Raw genomic sequence first — 19,917 nt, forward strand, 5'->3', positions numbered from 1 at the left:
AACAATTCAAATAACACACATCTTAAACAACCAGAAAAGAGCAAACCAAACCCAAAATTAGTAGAGGAAAAGAAATAACAAAGATCAGAGATAAAGGAAATTGAAACAAAGAAAATACAAAATATCAATGAAACAAAAACTTGGTTTTTTGAAAAGATAAGCAAAATTGACACAACTTTAAACCAACTAAGAAAAAAAGAAGGCCCAAATAAATAAAATCAGAGACAAAAAGGTAGACATTACAAACTGATACCACAGAAAGTCAAAGGATCATTAGTGGCTACTATGAGCCACAGTATGGCAATAAATTGAAAAATCTAGAGGAAATGGATAAATTCCCAGACATATACCACTTATCAAGACTGAACCAGGAAGAAATCCATAACCTGAACAGGCCAATAACCACTAACAAAATCAAAGCTGTAACAAAAACATCACCCAGTAAAGAAAAGCCCAGGATTCAATGGCTTCACTGCTGAATTCTGCCAAACATTTGAAGAACCAATACCAACCCTACTCAAACTATTCCGAAAAATAGAGGAGGCGAGAATACTTCCAAACTCATTTTACAAAGCCAGTATTACCCTGATACCAAATCCAGGCAAAGACACAACAAAAAAGGAAAACTACAGGCCAATCTCCAATAAATAAATCCTCAATAAAACACTAACAAACCAAATTCAACAATACATTAGAAAGATCATTCATAATAACCAAGGAGATTTATCCCAGGACGCAAGGATGGTTCAATATATGCAAATCAATCAATGTGATACATCTTATCAATAGAATGAAGCTGAAATATGATCATTTCAGCTGATGCTGAAAAAGCATATGATACAATTCAACATCCTTCATGACAAAAACTCTCAAAAAAGCCTTTCCTCTACGATGTGGTAAACGACAAGGATGCCCACTGTCACCGTTATTCAACACAGTACTGGAAGTCCTAGCTAGAGCAAACTATACAAGAGAAAGAAATAAAACGCATCCAAATTGGAAAGGGAAGAAGTCAAATTATCCTTGTTTGTAGATGATATGATCTTATATTTGGAGAAACCTAAAGACTCCACAAGGAAACTATTAGAACAGATAAATTAAGTAAAGTTGCAGAATATGAAATCAACATATAAAAATCAGCAGCATTTCTATATGCCAACAGTGAACAATCTGAAAAAAACATTTAAAAAAGTAATCCCATTTATAGTAGCCACAAATAAAATTTAATACCAAGGAATTAAGTTAACCAAGGAACTAAAAGACCTTTACAATGAAAACTATAAAACATTGATGAAGGCAATTGGACACAAAAAAGGGAAAGATATTCTATGTTAATGGATTGGAAGAATCAATATTGTTAAAATGCCCACAGTACTCAAAGCAATCTACAGATTCAATGTAATCCCTAGCAAAATACCAATGACATTCTTCACAGAAACAGAAAAAACAATCCTAAAATTTATATAGAACCACAGAAGACCCAGAATAGCCAAAAAGAATGAAACTGGAAGAGTCACACTGCCTGACTTCAAACTATTCTACAGAGCTATAGTAGCCAAAACACCATCTACTGGCAAAAAAAACCAGACCAATGGAACAGAATAGAGAACCCTGAAACAAATGCATATGCCCACAATGAACTCAATAACAACAAAGGTCCCAAGAACATATACTGGAGAAAAGAGTCTCTTTAATAAATGGTGCCCAGAAAACTGGATATTCCTATGTAGAAGAATGAAAGTGGACCCCTATCTCTTGCCATATATAAAAATCAAATCAAAATGGATCAAAGATTTAAAACTCAATCATCAAACTATGAAACTACTGCAAGAAAACATCCACAAAACTCTCCAGAACAATAGTGTGGGTAAAAATTTCTTACATAATACCCCACATGTACAGGCAACCAAAGGAAACATGGACAAATAGGACCACATCAAGTTAAAAAGCTCTGCAGACAAAGGAAACAATCAGCAAAGTGAAGAGACAACCCACAGAATGGGAGAAAACTGCAAACTGTCACTCTAACAAGAGATTAATAATCACCATCTATAAACAACTCAAACAACTGTACAGGAAAAAAAATCTAATAATGCAATTTTAAAATGGGCTAAAGATCTGAGTAGACATTCCTCAAAAGAAGACATACAAATGACAAACATGCATATGAAAAGGTGCTCAACATAATAGACCATCAGAGAAATGAAAATCAAAACTACAATGAGGTATCACCTCATCCCAATTAAAATGGCTTTTAACCAAAAGACAAGGAATAACAAATGCTGGTAAGGATATGGAGAAAGGAAAACCCTGGTATAGTGTTGGCTGGAATGTAAATTAGTACAACCACTATGGAGAACAGTTTGGAGGTTCCTCAAAAAACTAAAAACAGAGGTACCATATGATCCTCTGGTACCAGCAATCCCAATGCTGGGTATATAGCCAAAAGAAGGAAAATCAGTATGTAGAAGAGATTTCTACACTTCCATGTTTGCTGCAGCATTGTTCACAACAGCCAAGATTTTGATGCAACCTAAGTGTCCATCAACAGATGAATAGATAAAATGTGGTACACATACACAATGGAGAACTATTCGGCCATAAAAAGAATGAGATCCTGTCATCTGTAACAACATGGCTGGAACCAAGGTCATTATGTCAAGTGAAATAAGCCAGCTACAGATAGACAAACTTCAGAGGTTCTCATTTACTTGTGGAAGCTAGAAAATAAAATAATTGAACTCATGGAGATAGAGAGATGGATGGTTACCAAAGGCTGAGGAGGATAGTGGGGGTGGAGAGGAAGTGAGGATGGTTAATAGGTACTAAAACATAGGAATAACGAATAAGACCTACTATTGATAGCACAACAGGGTTACAATAGTCAACACTAAATTGTACATTTTAAAATAACTAAAAGAGTATAATTGGATGGTTTGTTATATAAAGGATAAATACTTGAGGGGATGGATAACCCATTTACCACAATGTGATTATTACGCATTGCATGCCTGTTTCAAAGTATCTCACGTACTCCATAAATACATACACCTACTATGTGCCCACAAAAATTTTAAAAATTTTAAAAATAATAAAAATAAGATTTTATCTTCTTAAAAAAAAGTAGGTAGGTAATGTTGGAGAGGTATTCCAGGTTTCATTTGCTAACTAGGAAAAATTAAGAGTTCCATATCTGCTAATAATTGGCAGAAATAGCTGATTCAGATGCTTCTGAATGGAAACATATTAATTACTTACACAGAAGCATACTTTTGTGTAATTTATTAGTAAACAAACATATAAACCTTTGGTGACGTAAAATTCACATTTAGTTGCAAAATTGTTTATTTTTCAAAACATAATATATATTGCTTGAGAAAACAATTCCTCTAAATGGTCTTAGGAAAAGAAAACACAAGCCTTATTTTTTCCTGGAATCAAGAACTGAATCACCATTCTTTCCTCCCCGATATACAAAGAATCACTACAAAGTAATAGTTATGTGAGAACCTGATATGACATGAAATGAGGTTTCCAGAAATCCATTATTCCATAATGCAATCAGGGGACCTATTTCACAGTACATTTACAACACATGCAATAAACTTGGACTCTGAACTCCGCAGCAGCTGATTAAACAAGAAGCCTACTTCTTCTCAGCTGTCCTGGCATAGCTTTATTAAGTCTAGCAAACATCGAACTTCCAGAATGCCATAAATAACTTTGGCTTGCAAGCTGTAGTAACAGTACTAAAATTTCCCCAGGTGTAAACATGTCCCACTAGCTAGAAATCCTTTAAAAGATGATTACTAGACTACCATTGTAGCTATCATGGATCTAACATTAAGGTGAGAAGGAGTAATCATTTTAACTCTTACAATACACTGTAGACAAGATTTAGTGAATCATTTAGCTTCAGAGTAAAACGGTCATCCTTACTATGGTACAATTTTGCAAATTAATTTGACAACCACTTTCACCTTTAAATCTGCACAGCACAGAAAAAGCCAAACTAAAATATAATTTCCCTATTAGATAGATAGAGAATTTCATAGGTAAACTATAGTTAAACACTAATGTTTAATTGATTAGGTATCTTATTTATATGTTATGTTAACAAACTAAAACACCAAATAATAATCCTAGTATTTCATTCTTTTTTAACCAAACACCTCATATTTGAAGGAACAATTATTTTACTCCACTCCCAATTCAAGCCCTAGATTTCATCTCTATATCAAAGAGGAAACCCTAATAAGTTACCATCCCTATTTCTAAAACCCTATACTTCTGAACATGCTTTTGAATACATGACAGAAATAATTTTTTTAAAAGCTTGACACCATGCTGTTAATGTTTGATCAGTAAATTCAATTTGAGAATTATGCAGGAAGAAGGCCACTGAAATTGTTAGAACAAAAACCTTTTCTAATTTCTCTTCATTCACTAGAGGATTAAACTGAAGCTATGCAATGTAAATTTCCCTCCATTCAAGTAAAGGCTCAAAATACCAGATAAAGAAAGAAAATTCTTCCAAACAACTTTGCCCAATAACTTATCAACTCAGAATATAGACATGAAAAGAAAGAGTGTCTCTGGGTGGAATTGTGATAATGGTTCCTGGAGTAACTGAGAAGGTCAAACTAAATTGTTACCAAGATAGGTTACTCACTAACTTGTAGGATCTGTCTCCTTATCAAATTTCTAGGGCAAGAATAATTTAAAAATTTACTTGCTTAAATATCTGTGTTTCCAAACAGATTCTTAAGAACATGCATGCAGCCTTTTTCACACCTCTAGACCCTAACAGAAGTATTCAGCAAACAAATGGCTGGCATTCAGTAAGTATTTACTAAACAGAACTGAAGCCACTTGCTTCTAACAGTAGCTCCTTGAAATGAATGGGTAAGTATCAGAACAAAAATGGTGAAATTAATTACTGGTGTTGGCTACAGCTGCCAAAGAGGGACATAACCAGACCTAAAAAGTGTCTCCAATGCTACCATGGTGGCAGTTTAACAGGAGGTTTTTCAAAAGATGCTTCTTCCTTGATAACACTCCTGAATTTCTCCAACCCCTTTGTGGCTAGGTTTCGTCATTAGAATTAAGTTCTTGACAAAAAAATTAAGTGGAAGTCTTGTGTAGGCCTTTCAAAAAGGCTACTTTAAGGAAGCAAACTCAGCTAGATGCAGGACCCCACTCTCTGCCCCACTTTTTCCCCTTCCAGGCAACAACTTAGGATGTGATGGGTGGCTCTTCAGCAGCTATCTTGTATGCTGAGGTGACCTTGATTGATAATGGAAGCCAAACACTAGGATGACAGAGCAGAAGATAAGAACTTGAGTTTCTCATACTGAGTCATAATAATACTAGCCCTGGACCACTTACCTTCAGAATCTTTTATGTGACAGAGAAATAAATTTTTATCCAAGCCACCATTTTGTCCATTCTTCTATGGTTGTCAAACCTAACATTACTTGAGAGACAGTGTTTGAAAATTTAAAATGTTGACTGCATTGGCAACTAAATCTGTGGCTTTCATGGCAACGAGTGTAAATGGATCACTCTCTACTGCCCCTAAGACTTAAGATTATAGAATACAACAACTGTAATCAAATCCAATAATGTGGAAAAAAATGGTTTTGAAATGCAGAATCTTACTTTAATGAAAGTATTTTACAAAGAGAGACGAAAATTCATCGGAAATGGTGAGAGCATATGGACTATAACAGTAACAATAAGGTTAATGGTACTAAAGGCAAATTAGATTAATAAAATAGCAAAAAATTATTAAAATTTTAAAAGGCTGAAGCCATTGAATTTGAAGTCTGGAGATCTTGATTTGATTTGTTATAGGTAATTTTAGGAAAATAATTTCACATATCAGGGCCTTAGTTCCCCATTATAGAAAAGGAATTAAATAATCTCTAAGAAAATTTCAGTTCCAGAATTCTCTACATACCTTAGCATGTTAATATTAATTTAAAAGAAAACCCCAAAATATATCAATATTAAGTCTAAGACAATTCTTCAAATTAAAAAGCAACTACATCTTCTCCAGATACAAAGCAATGATATCTTCCAAATATCGGTTTAAAAAGTTTTGTCACCACTGACAGTATCTAATTAAGATCTTTGTGTCTGCTATTCTGGCTACCTAGAATGGACTTATCTCCAACTCTTCAATTAACTCTATTTATCTCTTTTAGATCTCTTTCAGGTCTTAGGATATATGTCTCTTCTTGAGTGAGGCCTGTCCTGACCCCTAGAGTAGGTCCCACCTATTTTCTTTCTTAACATACTCTGCTTTTAAACTTCATAGTACTTCATCACCATTGTTCATTCATATAATTATTTGTGTTCTTTCATTAAATGTCTCTTTCCCATTATAGCATAATCTCTAGAGGGAAGAAGCATATCTGCTTGGCTTTGTTTTCACTATTTTTTGCCCTGATACAATGCCTAACGCACCGATAAGAGTTCATTCATGCTAGTATTTGTTATACAAAAGAACAAGCAGATGAATAAATAAAGCAGGAATTAAAGAATTGCAGAGTTCATGCAAGAACATGTTTACCCAACTCACCTCATTAAACACAGGATACATGACTGCATAGAGGGGCATAGAAACCATGGATGTGGTCTCAGCTTCATTCTTCATCTCTTCCATTGTCATCCTCATTCAAAAGCCAACTACAGTTGAAAAAGCAGTGCTAAAATGCAGAGGAATCTTCATTCACTGCAATATTTCTTCTCTTTTTTGGTGATAAAAGAATTGGACACAAAAAACACACTGATCTGGTGAAAGAGGAAGAAAGAACAGAGACTTACTATATTAAGGAGAAACGACAAATACCAATAATTTTCCTTTCCAAATTACAGAGTTCCTATCTTATGAAAAGCTATTTTTTAATATATTCTACTTGTGAAAGCAAACCTATTTGGCAAGAAACTTACCTTTTCCTCCAAAGACTCAACAACTGCCCTTTCCTAAAGTCCTTGGTTAGGTACTACTTCACAAAGCAGTGATTTAAGATGCTGCTTAACCTGAACTCAGAGAGCTCTCTATGAAGCACCATGGAATAATGATGTATGTCATGCCACCATATACAATCTAAGAGAACATATGAATAAGACACATACTTATAATATTTATAGATAATATAAAATTATAATCAGGAAATGCATGATGTGTAAGTGTGTGCAGAAAACCAAATCGAAGAATCAATAAAGAAGAAAGAACTAGGGTGTTTTAACATTTTTATTAAAACCTTTTTGCTACTTGTTTATTGATTTTGTCACCTGAAAATAACACAAACATAACAAGCACCAAATATGTCAAACATAAAATTGAAAAAATTCTACCAAATGTGATCCACTTGGTAAAATACTTGCTACTTAATTGTGCCAGTGATACCTTTTGGTATTCAGAAGAACTACAGAAATTGTTGTCCAAATCTGACATAAAAACTGAGAAAGAAGAAAAACCCAGAGAGGCTGGTAGTTTGGATTAAAATCAAGAATTCAACAATAAAAGAAATTTTGCCTTGAGGTGTTAAGGAAATATGTGAGTTTTTAAAGAGAATACAACTATTTATTTCCTTTACTATGGTTTAAAAAAATGATCCTAATCATGAAGTGAATAACAGTAGTGACATACGTATATTAAACAAAAAGCCATTTTTTGATTAATTTCTACTACTTGTAAAGCATTTTCATAGTATAAAACATTTTGCACATGCATTTAGTCCTATAATAACCTGCTTTAAAAAACTGCAATTCTAATTTTACAAGTGTAAAGCAGGCTCAGAGATAATAAATAACTTGCCCAAGATCACACAGGTAGAGACCCAAGACTTGATCCCAAGACTCTGAATACAGATCTTATACTCTCACATACAAAACCAAATTTGAAGTGGAAATAAAGAACCCCACCTCATCTACTCAAGAAAAGTACCCAGAATTTATTATTCACTAAACATGTTTAGAGTATGTTTAACACTGCTAGGTATGAAATGCAGTTCCTAATCATTAAAAATTTATCTGTGCCAGAATGTGTAAGACCTAACAAGATTGAAAGATACAATCAAAGGCCTGCAGTGACGCTTCAAAAAGCTCCAATAACCTGTTCCATTGGAAAGTTGCTTAGTATTCCACCATATCGCTACCAGTGAAAGGGAACTCAACACCTACGGAAACTGTTTAGTCCCATTTTTGACAGTTCTAAACATCAAAGAGTTTTCCTGTTTCTCACCTGAAACCTACTCAATGACTTGACAGAACAAAAAGAGCAAAAGGCGAATTCCTGAATTTCATTCTATGGGGAAAAAGAATACCATTACCTGATTATGTAACTTATTTAAGTAGATGGCTTTGGTCACAGCATGATGGAGAGAATGGAGGAAGAATAACGACAAGGAAAACTTAAGAGACTTAGTATACCTATGTCAGAAATAAACAAGACCAAAATAATAAGCAAAAAGAAGTAGATAAATACCAATTGTGGCCCTGCTGTTCCTATTTAACTACTTAAGTCATTTGGTAATCTGCTTTTCCACTTCAAAATAAATTGGGAAAACTTCATAATAAAAAAAACCTGGGGAAAAGGAGGATGGCTAAAATGCAGTGGTATTAGTTAAAATGAAAAGGACAGAATGAATGCAGAATATAGACAGCAGCAGAAGGCATGGTATCATCAATGAAAAATCAAGTAAGAAATGGCAAAACAAAACCAAGAACAGACCTTGAAGAGCTCTCTCATTGTGTGACAGAAAAAAAATTATTTATTTAATAAATATTTCAATGGTCACAAAGAGGCACGGTATTAAATATAGAGCAGTGAACAAGACAAGACAGTCTCTGACCCCATTAAACGTGTTTTATAAAAGGAAAGTCAGAAAACGTACAACTGTGATGCGCACAAAAGGGAGAAGTCAGGCTGCTATATCGCTATAGGAGAACTGGACAAAACCAGCATCACGAAACAAGTTTCAAGAAGAAGGTAGCCAAAAGTTTTAAATGCTACTGAGTATGGAAAGTAACTTTTAAAAAATTATTTGCTTTCTTGATGAGGTTAAAGCGGTAGCCTTCAAAGAGCGGAGTACTTATATACTGGGGTGAGAAATCCCTGCAGGGGCTAAGAGAGTGAGCTGGTAAGTTTTCAAGAATCTCGGTATAAAGGAGGTGAAATACTTATGAGAAAAGTAAGCACAATGGAATTACTTTTGTGTTTCACTCTTTTGAACACATACGCATATAACTGCAGATGTACAGGCTGCCAGAGGTAAAGGGATAAGGTAAGTGGCCAGAGTCACTTTCAGAATTACTGCTGACATCTCTACCTACCTACCCTCTATAAACCTACTCAAATACTTAATTTTTACCTTTTGTAAATACTGGCATTTAATATTTTTAAAACTCGTGTTTAATAAATAGTCTCTTCTCTAAAACTAACTTTACAGTACTTATTTGTCAACAAAAAGAACGGTATTTTGGCAACATCATGGGCTACATAAGTGGCTGGCCTATGGCATACATGCCATCTTTTAATACTGTTCTTATGAAAAATGCTCCAAAGAACCAATTTAAAACTGAACTTTTTAGAACACACATTAACAACTGGGGCTACTCAGTTTCAGTAGCATTTACATGAGATTAAAAATCAACAATTCCAATACGGCTTTTAAAATATTGAATTACTGTCAATTTCAACTTCGAGTTAAAATATGCCTTTGTCATTCCTTCCGCATGCTTCTTCATTTGAAATAGTTCAAGGGACAACCTGCAATTACCCCATGCAACAAAGAGCCTGCTATGGAAACAGCAAGGGTTGGCTGAGCTGAGTGAGGTCTGAGGCCCCCTTTGACAAGGTGCCTTCCTTTTAGGATGAGTGTGACCAAGTCCCGGCAGCTGGGTAGCACATTAACAAAATTTCAGCCCTCTAAGGTACACTATTTTCTGGAGTAGGTGCTGATTATGCACATACAGAAAACTGAAGATCACTGACTACAAAACACACATCTGAAATGGCCTTAAAAAGTTATTACATCCATTTCACTACCTACAGCAGAAACCGAAGTACAAAAAGGATGTAGTGACTTGCTCCTGGTCACAACATCTAGCTAATAATTAAATACATAATAAAAATTTAATGTTGGTATGATGACAACATAGCAAGAACTTTACGTCTCACATTTCAAATGTGCTGCTTTGCAGGGAAATTTTCAGTTCAAAGTAAGCTTTGTGTACTGTTAGCACCCATAAAATAAAAACCAAGAACCAGAAATGTTGATAAGAACCTAGACAAAAGGCATACTTTTAAACACACTTTTCTTCAAAAACACCCATTGTGATATCGGGATATCAACACAGAGTATAAGCAATCTTCTCACTTATAATTTACCCCTCATTTTCTTGAATATTCAAAATAGCACTGCTAATTTTTAACAGAAGATAATCAGCTTTAAATATCTTCCTGAGCTGAAGATAATTATCACTTGCTTAGAGTAAGAAGCCCAAAAACATAGGTATTCGCCATTCCACTGCCAAACTCTTAAATCTTTGGTGTTTCTGCCCTCCCTAAGCAACTCGAGTCTGCTCATTTAAAGAGCTACACATGGGTATATCTCAGGGCTCAGAATCAGTATTTCCTGAAACTGCCTACTTTACTCCATCTGGGACTTGAGATAAGTCTAGAGCCAAAGCTATTTACTATCAAATGAAAGGAGTGGACCAACAGAAGCTCTTGGTACTGGTATAGGCACTTCTCAGTTAGAAAAACAGCTTTTTAAGTAATTCTACACTTAAAACGTTTGTAGGCAGGCAGGTCTTTTTGTCTTGTTTTTCTCTCTAGTAAAATCCAGTACTCAGCCCTCTTGGCCCTAAATTCTTATAATCCCTATAATTTCTCTCTCTAAAAAGGGAAAGATTGATTGATTGACTGATGTATGCTGGATCTCCAACAAAATGTGCATGAACATTCAGTTAAGAGAAGTGTGTTCATTCTAGCAGTGAGCAGAATCCTGTGTTTATGTTCCCATTTATAAGTGTGTTTCTTCTTCCCAATAGAGACATTACAGTCAGCATAGCAGGCACATAACAGACACTTAATGTTTGCTGAATGACCAAACTCATGAGTTGAGATGGGCAATTTATAAATTGAATCAGTCTTGCTAATACTTTCAAATAGCATGCCTAGCAAAATAAAAACAAACACAAAAATCAAATTAATTCTATTAACAAAGCCTGGACCCAGCCACATTATCACTGGAACCAAAATTCAGTGATAATAAGACTTCATTATTGTTATCAGCTATACTTTCCAAAGTAATCTAATAGAAATTTTTTTAAGACAAATTTTTCTTTAAGCATCATATCATTAAAAATTATTTACAAATTCTAGTTAAGGAGGTCCTCCCCAAGAGTTGGTTAACCCAGGATTTCAATTAACTGACAATTCCTTGCTTTCTCTCAATAATATAACATAGAGAATCATACTCATCGGCTGGGCACAGTGGCTCATGCCTGTAATCCCAGCACTTTGGGAGGCCAAGGCAGGTGGATCACTTGAGGTCAGGAGTTCAAGACCAGCCTGGCTAATATGGTGAAACCCCATCTCTACTAAAAATACATAAATTAGCCGGATGTGGTGGTGGGCTTCTGTAGTCCCAGCTACTCAGGAGGCTGAGGCAAGGGAATTGCTTGAACCTGGAAGGCGGAAGTTGCAGTGAGCCAACATCGTGCCACTGCACTCCAGCCTAGGCAACAGAGCGAGACTCTGTCTCAAAAAAAACAAAAAAAAACAAAAAAAATCACTCATCAAACTCTTAGAGAAAATGGATTTATACAAAGACTGTATAGATCGCAGTCTGGCCATTTAACAAAGCGGGGCGGGGTTAACATTTGCTGACACAGTTTACGTACCTTTTTAGGGCTTTCTCATGCCAAAATGCTGTTAGTCACTTCCAAACAAGAGACCAAGATTTAGAGGAGAAAGCTAGGAAAAAGGGAGGCAGAGGAATAGGGTAAGTCAGTGATCCTACTTAGAGTAAAATGAGCTTGATGTCTTAAGGATATACCTACATCTCTCCCCTTGACTTGCAAATTACATCTTCTATAATTCAATGTCTTCCATTTCCAGTTTTCTTAATAAAGTTAAGTGGAACCTAACCTCCCTGAACATACACTACTGTCAGTTTAGTACTTACAGAATTTTACACTTAGGGACATCTAGTAGCAATCTCTTGTTAATGGTAAGTGTATATAGCACTTTACCATTGTATTTATATATATATGCTTTAAAAATATTAAATGGACAATTTGTGCAGAAAGATACAGGGAAAAAGCATAAGCATTTAAAGTCTCAAAGCATGGGCTCAAATTCTGGTCCTGTCATTTATAAACTATCTTTGTCTCTGAACAAGTCATTTCACCTCTCTATCCTTTGGTTTCTTCTTTAGTATGTCTGACAACTCTAGGGTACTTAGCTCAAGCTTGTGGATCTTCAACTTGGTGCTGCTGAGACTTCCAGTTCATCTTAAAAGTTAACTGCACTATGTCAAGTGTATGCACTTACATATTTTGTAGAGTACTGTTTTTTTTTTTTTTTTTTTTGAGACAGAGTTTCCCTCTGTCACCCAGGCTGGAGTGCAGTGGCGTACCTCCGCCCAGGTTCAAGGGATTCTCCTTCCTCAGCCTCCCGAGTAGCTAGGATTAAAGGCACCTGCCACCACGCCTGGCTATTTTGTATTTTTAGTAGAGATGGGTGTTTCACCATGTTGGTCAGTTTGGTTTCAAACTCCTGACCTCAGGTGATCCACCCGCCTCAGCCTCCCAAAGTGCTGGGATTACAGGCGTGAGCCACTGTGCCTGGCCAGAGTACTGTTTCTTAATACAGAAATTTATAAAATGGGTAAGAAGTAACTTTTTCTACACATAGACAGACAGTATACAGCAGGAGATAGTGCTCAGTTTGGAAGGAAAAAAACCTCAGTTTGAATTTTTGCTCAGCTGGATGCTATCATTTCAGTTTTGTAAATCTCTATTTCTAAACTAGTGATAAACACAAATACTGAAGTACTCACTTCCCCAGATTGAGAGTACTAAATGCATATAAAATACTTACTACAGTGGCTAACACATAATAACCATTCTATTCATATTGTTATTAATATTTTAGCCAAAATTCTAGGAACCTGACATGGAATCGATTGCAACTAGGGTGAGGCAAACCAGATGCCTAGAACACAAAATTTTGCTCTGATTTGCATGACTTGGAGAGTTAGTGCTTCTTCAAAGTTTGTACCCTAGGCACATCTCTTGCCTCACCCTAGTCCTGCCCCTGCATAACATACACAATGAGAGTCAAACACTGATACCACAATGTCATAAAGGCCACCTACATAGCATATTTTCAAAACCTTTTATCTCCCATTTGCCAAAATGGATGCATAAATACACTTAGTTTTGCCTTACATAAAAGAATTTGGCCATCGGGTGCATTTTAAAACTTTTTGCCAAACCAATGTTAAAATTACTTTTTCTAAATGTACATAGATAAACTTAACAAAGGAAACCATGGCCCAGAAGCAGGCTGGGTAGCAGGCTGGGTTGCAGACTGAAATCAAGATGTGATCAAAGCCCTTGAAATAATTCATAAAAGGTTTATAATCTGTACAAGATAATCAAAAGTTGACAACAAAATCAAAGAGCTCATTACCTCAGAATTAGCTGATGGGAAATGGAAACAGTAACAAAATAGTAACAATTGGCTCCTACCATATTTCAAAGCAACTTCTTCAGGGGGAAAAACATACATCTCTTTAGTTGTGACAATCCTCATTTTTTTTTTTCCTATGTCTAAATTTTTGGTAAATTCTGATCTGAGTAAAATTTAAATGAAAACACTTGTTGGAAGACAGGAAACAAATCTGTCCCCTTGAATATGTTCATCTTTTGCCCATAAAGTTCTCAACCTAATGGTTCATGAATAATGCCTAGTTGAATAGTTGTTTGGTGTTTAATTAAGGTACATGTCTATTTTCCTTTTTATTAGTATTATTCCTTGTCTTAGTTTCTCCAATACGATGTTAATTAAAGCTTTCCTTTAAAATCCCTTAGAAATTCAACTAAACTTAATTCCTCAGAGTGTTAGGTCCTCTCTGCTTAAAGGTACAATTAAAGGAATCTGTACCACCCTGATCAGAGCTACTTGCTTTGTATCACTTTTAATCTTAGATACCTAGAATTTAACTTAATGACTCCTAATGGCTTAACATCCTCTAAAACATGCAACAGGTACTTTCATTACTTTACACAATTTCTTTGCACCAAAAACACTGCCACAGGGCACTCAAATGTTGATAGAAACTATTAGCCCCAGACAATAAATAGCCTCTGCCTTATTTAACATTAGGTGCTAATGAGGCCAAGGTTCTATCTTGATGATGACATTTAACTTTACCTTTAGCTCCCAATTGATCTCAAATACAAATACTATTTCTTACAAGAAGAAATTAGGGCTAGGATAGTATCTGTTTTTACTGCATCTACTGTTCCTCCTGTAACCTTCACTTCACAAAAGTGTGATTTATTTTTTAAGGAAGCATACCAAAAATAAGGTAGAACCTTGGAAATCTCTCAAATTTTGACAGTACTGCATAAATACCGATTTTAATATGGATAAAGACATAGAGAAAGATGTGCAGTTCTCAATTAAAAAAAAAAAAAGGATTCCAAATGCTATGGAATTAAATGAAAAAAAGCCTAGCAACAATCTAAACTCGTATAGGGTGCAGTTGCTGTCTAGAGGCCAGGTCTGACTCATTTAACATTCCCAACTGGCTTCTGTTGTAGTAACCTTATGTAAGTCTGAGAAGGCAGCCGGTGTGTAACATCTTAGGGTTTTGTCATTCCATAACTTCAATCTCAGTTGAATTCCAGTCTATCTTGAAGTAAGAGAGAATGACTGAATAAGACAGGGAGACCCATTTCAGTGCCAGGGATCAGATGGCAGTTAGAGAAACAATCATTTATTTTTCTATCAGCTCTAACCTAAAATTGTAAAATGAACTGATGCACATGGAAGTACTTAGTATATTAGAAAGACTAAATGTCCATACAATGGTCTTTCAACCCTTTCCCCTTGTATCTACTAAAGTATAAACTCCCTAAAGAGAAGTTGTATCCATTTCTCTATTTCCTAGTATCCAACACAGTATTCTGCATAGTCAGTCTAAGTCAGCAACAGTGTTAGTTGGAGATATGGTGATGAAAAGTCGAACAGCACATACCCTTGAGGGTATGTAGTCTTGGCAGGGAAGAGAGACAGTAAAGAAATACAGTGACATGTCACACTGCCACTTGGCATTAACACTCCAGGGAGCGTACCTGCTTCACATGATACTCCTACCCTATGCAAGTTCAACAGACACGGTGAACATTTGTTTGAAGAAAACAAACAAAAAAATTACTTCACTAAAAATAACTACTGCAGTATGTGATAATTCCATTCCCTATGCAAAAGTCCCAGAATGAGACAGATAAGAAACGTGGATCTGCCACTCCCCACACCAGACTGAGAGCCACAGTGAGCTCTCACAAAGAGTACCTTGCCACACTGATTGTGACTCTTGTATTATAATATACATATTTCTTTTTTCAATATGGTCTCTGCATAACAAGTCAAACACTTCACCTGGTACTCAAAAGAAATCTACTCCAATGCTAGAAAAAAACTGGCTGTGTTGAAGTTGTTAGTCTACAACGTGTATTTCCTAATAGGTTTTTTAAAAAGTTTGAATATTAAGTAATTTTTGCCTGCCACACTGACCTTAGCATTTAAGACATAACTGCTCTGTAACTACAACTCTTAATGCTAATTTCTCTCTCCAATGCAGTTCAATCACTAACATCATTTTTACTATAATGATGAAAAACATGGTCTCTTGAGTCAGCCAGCCTGGATTCAAATCCTAATTCCAAGCAATTTTTCCTGCAACCGTAGGCAAGTTCCTTAACTTCTCTGTACTTTAGTTTCCTCATTTAAAAACTGGAGATAATAGTGCCTCTACCTCGAAGGGTTGTCGTAAGGATTATAAGAGATCCTGTAAAATGCTTATTAGCATGAGACCTGGCACTTAGTTACTTAATACTCAATAAATGCTAGCTATTATATTAGGTTCCAGTTCATTCCAAAGAAGGTTTAAGGCAATTTCACAAGTAATATGCATTCAATAAGTAAATGAATCAAAAAGTCATTATTTAGACTAACCTCTGGTAAACTTATTCCCAAGGGACCAGCCTAAGTATATGTTAGTGACTACCACTTAACATGTTCCACTGCTGTTACCCAATAGTTCATAAGCTTGTTAATAAAATTCTTTTCTTTTTCTTTTAACCCTATAGGCAACCTGGATTCTATCAACTGTATAAGAATGAAACTGAACAGCATAAAATCACTTTTGGGTGATTTTAAAAATGGTTATACATAACCAAAAATGTAAGGGTGAGCTTGAAAAATAAGTGTAATATAATACACTTAAGACACATTTAAATTTTGTAGCTTAAATGACAAAATTGAAATTACCATCTTCATACAGACAAAAATGAACCACCAAACCACAGTGTTTATCTTTCAGCACATAAATTATTTCTAATTGCTATAATAAATGTGCTTTCATTTTTTGCATTGTGTGTGTGTGTGTGTGTGTGTGTATGTGTCCCTAAAGCATAACCCTCTAACACTGCAGCTTACTATAATATTTCAAATGCAATAACATAGATAACAATGACATTTAACTTCTAAATCACTTTTACAGTTTATATTATAGAAAAAATTACTTATCATGTAAGTGGCTTAAAATTCTTAGTAACACCTATCATAATGATATTAATTATCCAACAACATATAAAAAGCAGTACTTCAGTTTTATCCTCCACATACTGGTTATGCTAGGTAAATATGAAAATTTTATCCAAGATTCAAGTAACATCAACACTGACTTTTTAAAAAGTTTAGGATTTAGCAAAGACTTGTTTTTAATAATAAAATGGATAGTATTACCAAATTTTAAAGCCAAATTATCAGCAATCTCTTTTTGACAAGATCTTGTGGAAGAGTAAACTGGTAAATCCATGAAGGTATACAAGGCTACAGAAACTCAGGGCTATTGACCTTACTCTATGCCATACCGTGGTACTACAAATGACTGCAGAACTTGTTTCCAAGACCAAAACCTAACACAATTTATCCCTAAAATTCAGTTTGTATGTTTTAAAAATGATCTTTTTATGCTTACGTCTCCAGCTATAAAGCAAATAAGATTAGAAAAGTATTAGAAAAATTTTCAGGAAACCCAAAATATAAGTTCCTTTGAAACAAAAACTACTCAATTTTACAAAGCCGCCTTGTCTAAATCAAGTGATATTAAAGGTATAATTCATAGGAAGATAGCAAGGTTAAAAAGCAAGAAACAAAACAAAAAAGCAAAGAAAAAGGAAAAATTATGGATTTTAGAATACGGAGATAGATCCAGATTCTAACCATGGTTCCAGTACCAACATTCTGGAAACTCTAGCAATTTAATTAAACTTGTTTTAGTTTAATAAGTAAATTTACTTATTTTCTTGATGTCTTCAGCTATAAAACAGTATTAATACTACTACCTAGAGGAAATAAAGGTTTTTAGGGCAAAACGAGACAACATTAGGGAAGAAGAGTCCATTAGAAGTTTCTTCCATGTCTATATTTTGTTATAACGAATATCGCTTGCAAAAGGCAGGACAGTGATAAATCTCTAAAATGCTGTGTTACACAGCAATTTTGCGGCAAATGAAAGTGATTCCTTTATCATTTCCACTTAGAAAATTAATCCTGATTTCAGAGACCTCCAAAAAGAACAAACATTTTTCCACAATTTATATTAAAATTCTGTCAATGACTCCTTTACATATAACCTAAATTGCCTAAGCATTATGGCTCATTTGAAAGTTCTTATATACTTCAATCCAGAAAGCATATCAGCTTTATTCATTTCTCTATTTCTGTCCCCAGAGAAGTGCTGGAAGCATTGTGCATGAATACACTCCTTCATTCATTCAGCAAATATTTACTGAACCCTTACAATGTGCCAGGTACTGCGTAAGTAGTGGGGTAAAACATGACAAATGAGAGGGCCCTGCTCAGGGAGCTTATAGTCCAGTGAGGAGACAGTATTTGTCAAATAAATACAGAAATAATTAAGTTTCTATTATGATGATGCCACAAAGGAGTACAGAGTATGGTGAATACATGGCGGAAACCTATTCTGATTTTGGGAAGGTGGGCAAGGCACCCCTGACGAACGATATTTAAATTGAGATGTGAAAACTGACTACCAGGTGGCCACATTTAGGTAGGCGTGAGGGGAACAGTCCAAGGAGTGAGACGGAATATGTAAAGGCCACCAAGTCAGGAAGCAGCTTATGTATGTAGTAACTGAAAGGCATGGTAAATGAGTAAGGCTGGAGATAAGGACGGAGAGCTGGATAGGAGAAGAGATAAATTTTTAGTGTTAAACAGAGTAAGAAGGTAATAGTATTTGAATATTTAAGTCACATTAAGTCTTCTTCTCATGTAAATAATCTAAGGGAACTAAGTCTTTACTCCAAAATATTAAAGATCTGTAGTCAGAAGATCTCAATTTTGTCTTACTCCCACCAGTTACAAGTCACTTAACCAACCTGAGCCTCTTCATTCTCTTTGTAAATATTATCTTACCTACTCAGACTACAATAATAAACAGCCCCTATTCTTACAGACCTTACATCCTTAAGAGAAAGAGACAGATGTATAATATACGGAAGACATCCCAAGTCCTCTAAGAAATAATGTCCAAAAGCTGACATAAGGCTCCTGCAAAGTTCAAAATGAGAAATGCAGACACTGGTGAGCTGCAAACCATGTGTACACATAACTCTGTGAACTCCTAATTATCCAACGTGCAGAGATCTAAAGTGACAACAATACTGCAGCATGTGACTGAAAGATGATAACAACAATACAAACATTAATCCACCATCCGAATAGAAGAAATATCAAAACTATAATTGGCCTCAGAGATAAAGAGTAGTGGCAGAAATGAATCAAGAACAAAATCTAAAACACACTGAACAAATGCATTACATTAACTAATTTCCAAAATTTCCTCATAGTTCAAAAGCTCTTTCCATAATGACAGAGTTACATGCCAAAGGTTAGAACTTATTTCATACCTCCTTCAACAAAAGGCAAATACCTACATTGTCATCTAGAAAACAGATTAATATTCTTTGCTTTACCATCACTGACTCATGTTCAGTTTACGGTCTACTTACATCACTGCACCCTTCTTAATCCAGCACAAAGTCAGTTATCACCACATAATTTTCCATTTGTTTAACTGGGTCTTCCTTGTCTGTGTACTACATTACTCATGGTACATTATTCCTGATTTTACTTCATTCTATAGTATCATACTTTTTCTATTTTAAAAATCGTATTAATTTCCAGACCATCTTAATTTCAACCATCAGGGAAGATAATACCTCTGTTCCGAAAAAATGTTTTTGCATTAAAAAGTGAAGCACATTGTTGATAATATAGTAACTGCAGAGTACATTCAAAATTCAGCATAGTCTGATGATCAACTTATATATAAAACAGTAAGCTATGATTTATTACATGTTAAGAGTAAGCCATGATTTATTACATGCTAACCTGTATGGACATAAAGTTATCACAAATAAATTCTGCCATCAATGAACATACTCTAACAATTCTATTAAAAACTTATCCAATAATAATAGTCATGAGCTATAACTGGTCATAATCATTACAGAGGAGAAGACTTGCATAAAGGCACTACTTTCTGCGAGATATGAACTATACGTGTACTGTTT

The 19,917-nt window shown here is 35.0% G+C and overlaps 1 protein-coding gene across 18 annotated transcripts in view; it reads right to left on the minus strand.

Annotated features, from left to right (window-relative positions):
- The window catches only part of PDCD10 (programmed cell death 10), a 51,099-nt gene that overhangs the window by 29,579 nt on the left and 1,603 nt on the right, over positions 1-19,917 (minus strand). For 9 of the 18 annotated variants that reach the window (XM_001160719.6, XM_063807309.1, XM_009446790.5 and 6 more), the window contains 2 exons: positions 11,923-11,995; positions 6,587-6,798 (listed from right to left, as the gene is read on the minus strand). In XM_001160719.6, coding sequence (XP_001160719.1) covers positions 6,587-6,682 — 96 coding nt within the window. In that variant the 5' untranslated portion in view covers positions 6,683-6,798; positions 11,923-11,995. The remainder of the gene's footprint in view (positions 1-6,586; positions 6,799-11,922; positions 11,996-19,917) is intronic. The other 9 variants (XM_001160758.7, XM_009446794.5, XM_063807314.1 and 6 more) reach the window with 1 other exon arrangement.

The sequence above is a fragment of the Pan troglodytes genome, chromosome 2 (genome assembly GCF_028858775.2).
Source record: "Pan troglodytes isolate AG18354 chromosome 2, NHGRI_mPanTro3-v2.0_pri, whole genome shotgun sequence".
Taxonomy (NCBI): Eukaryota; Metazoa; Chordata; class Mammalia; order Primates; family Hominidae; genus Pan; species Pan troglodytes.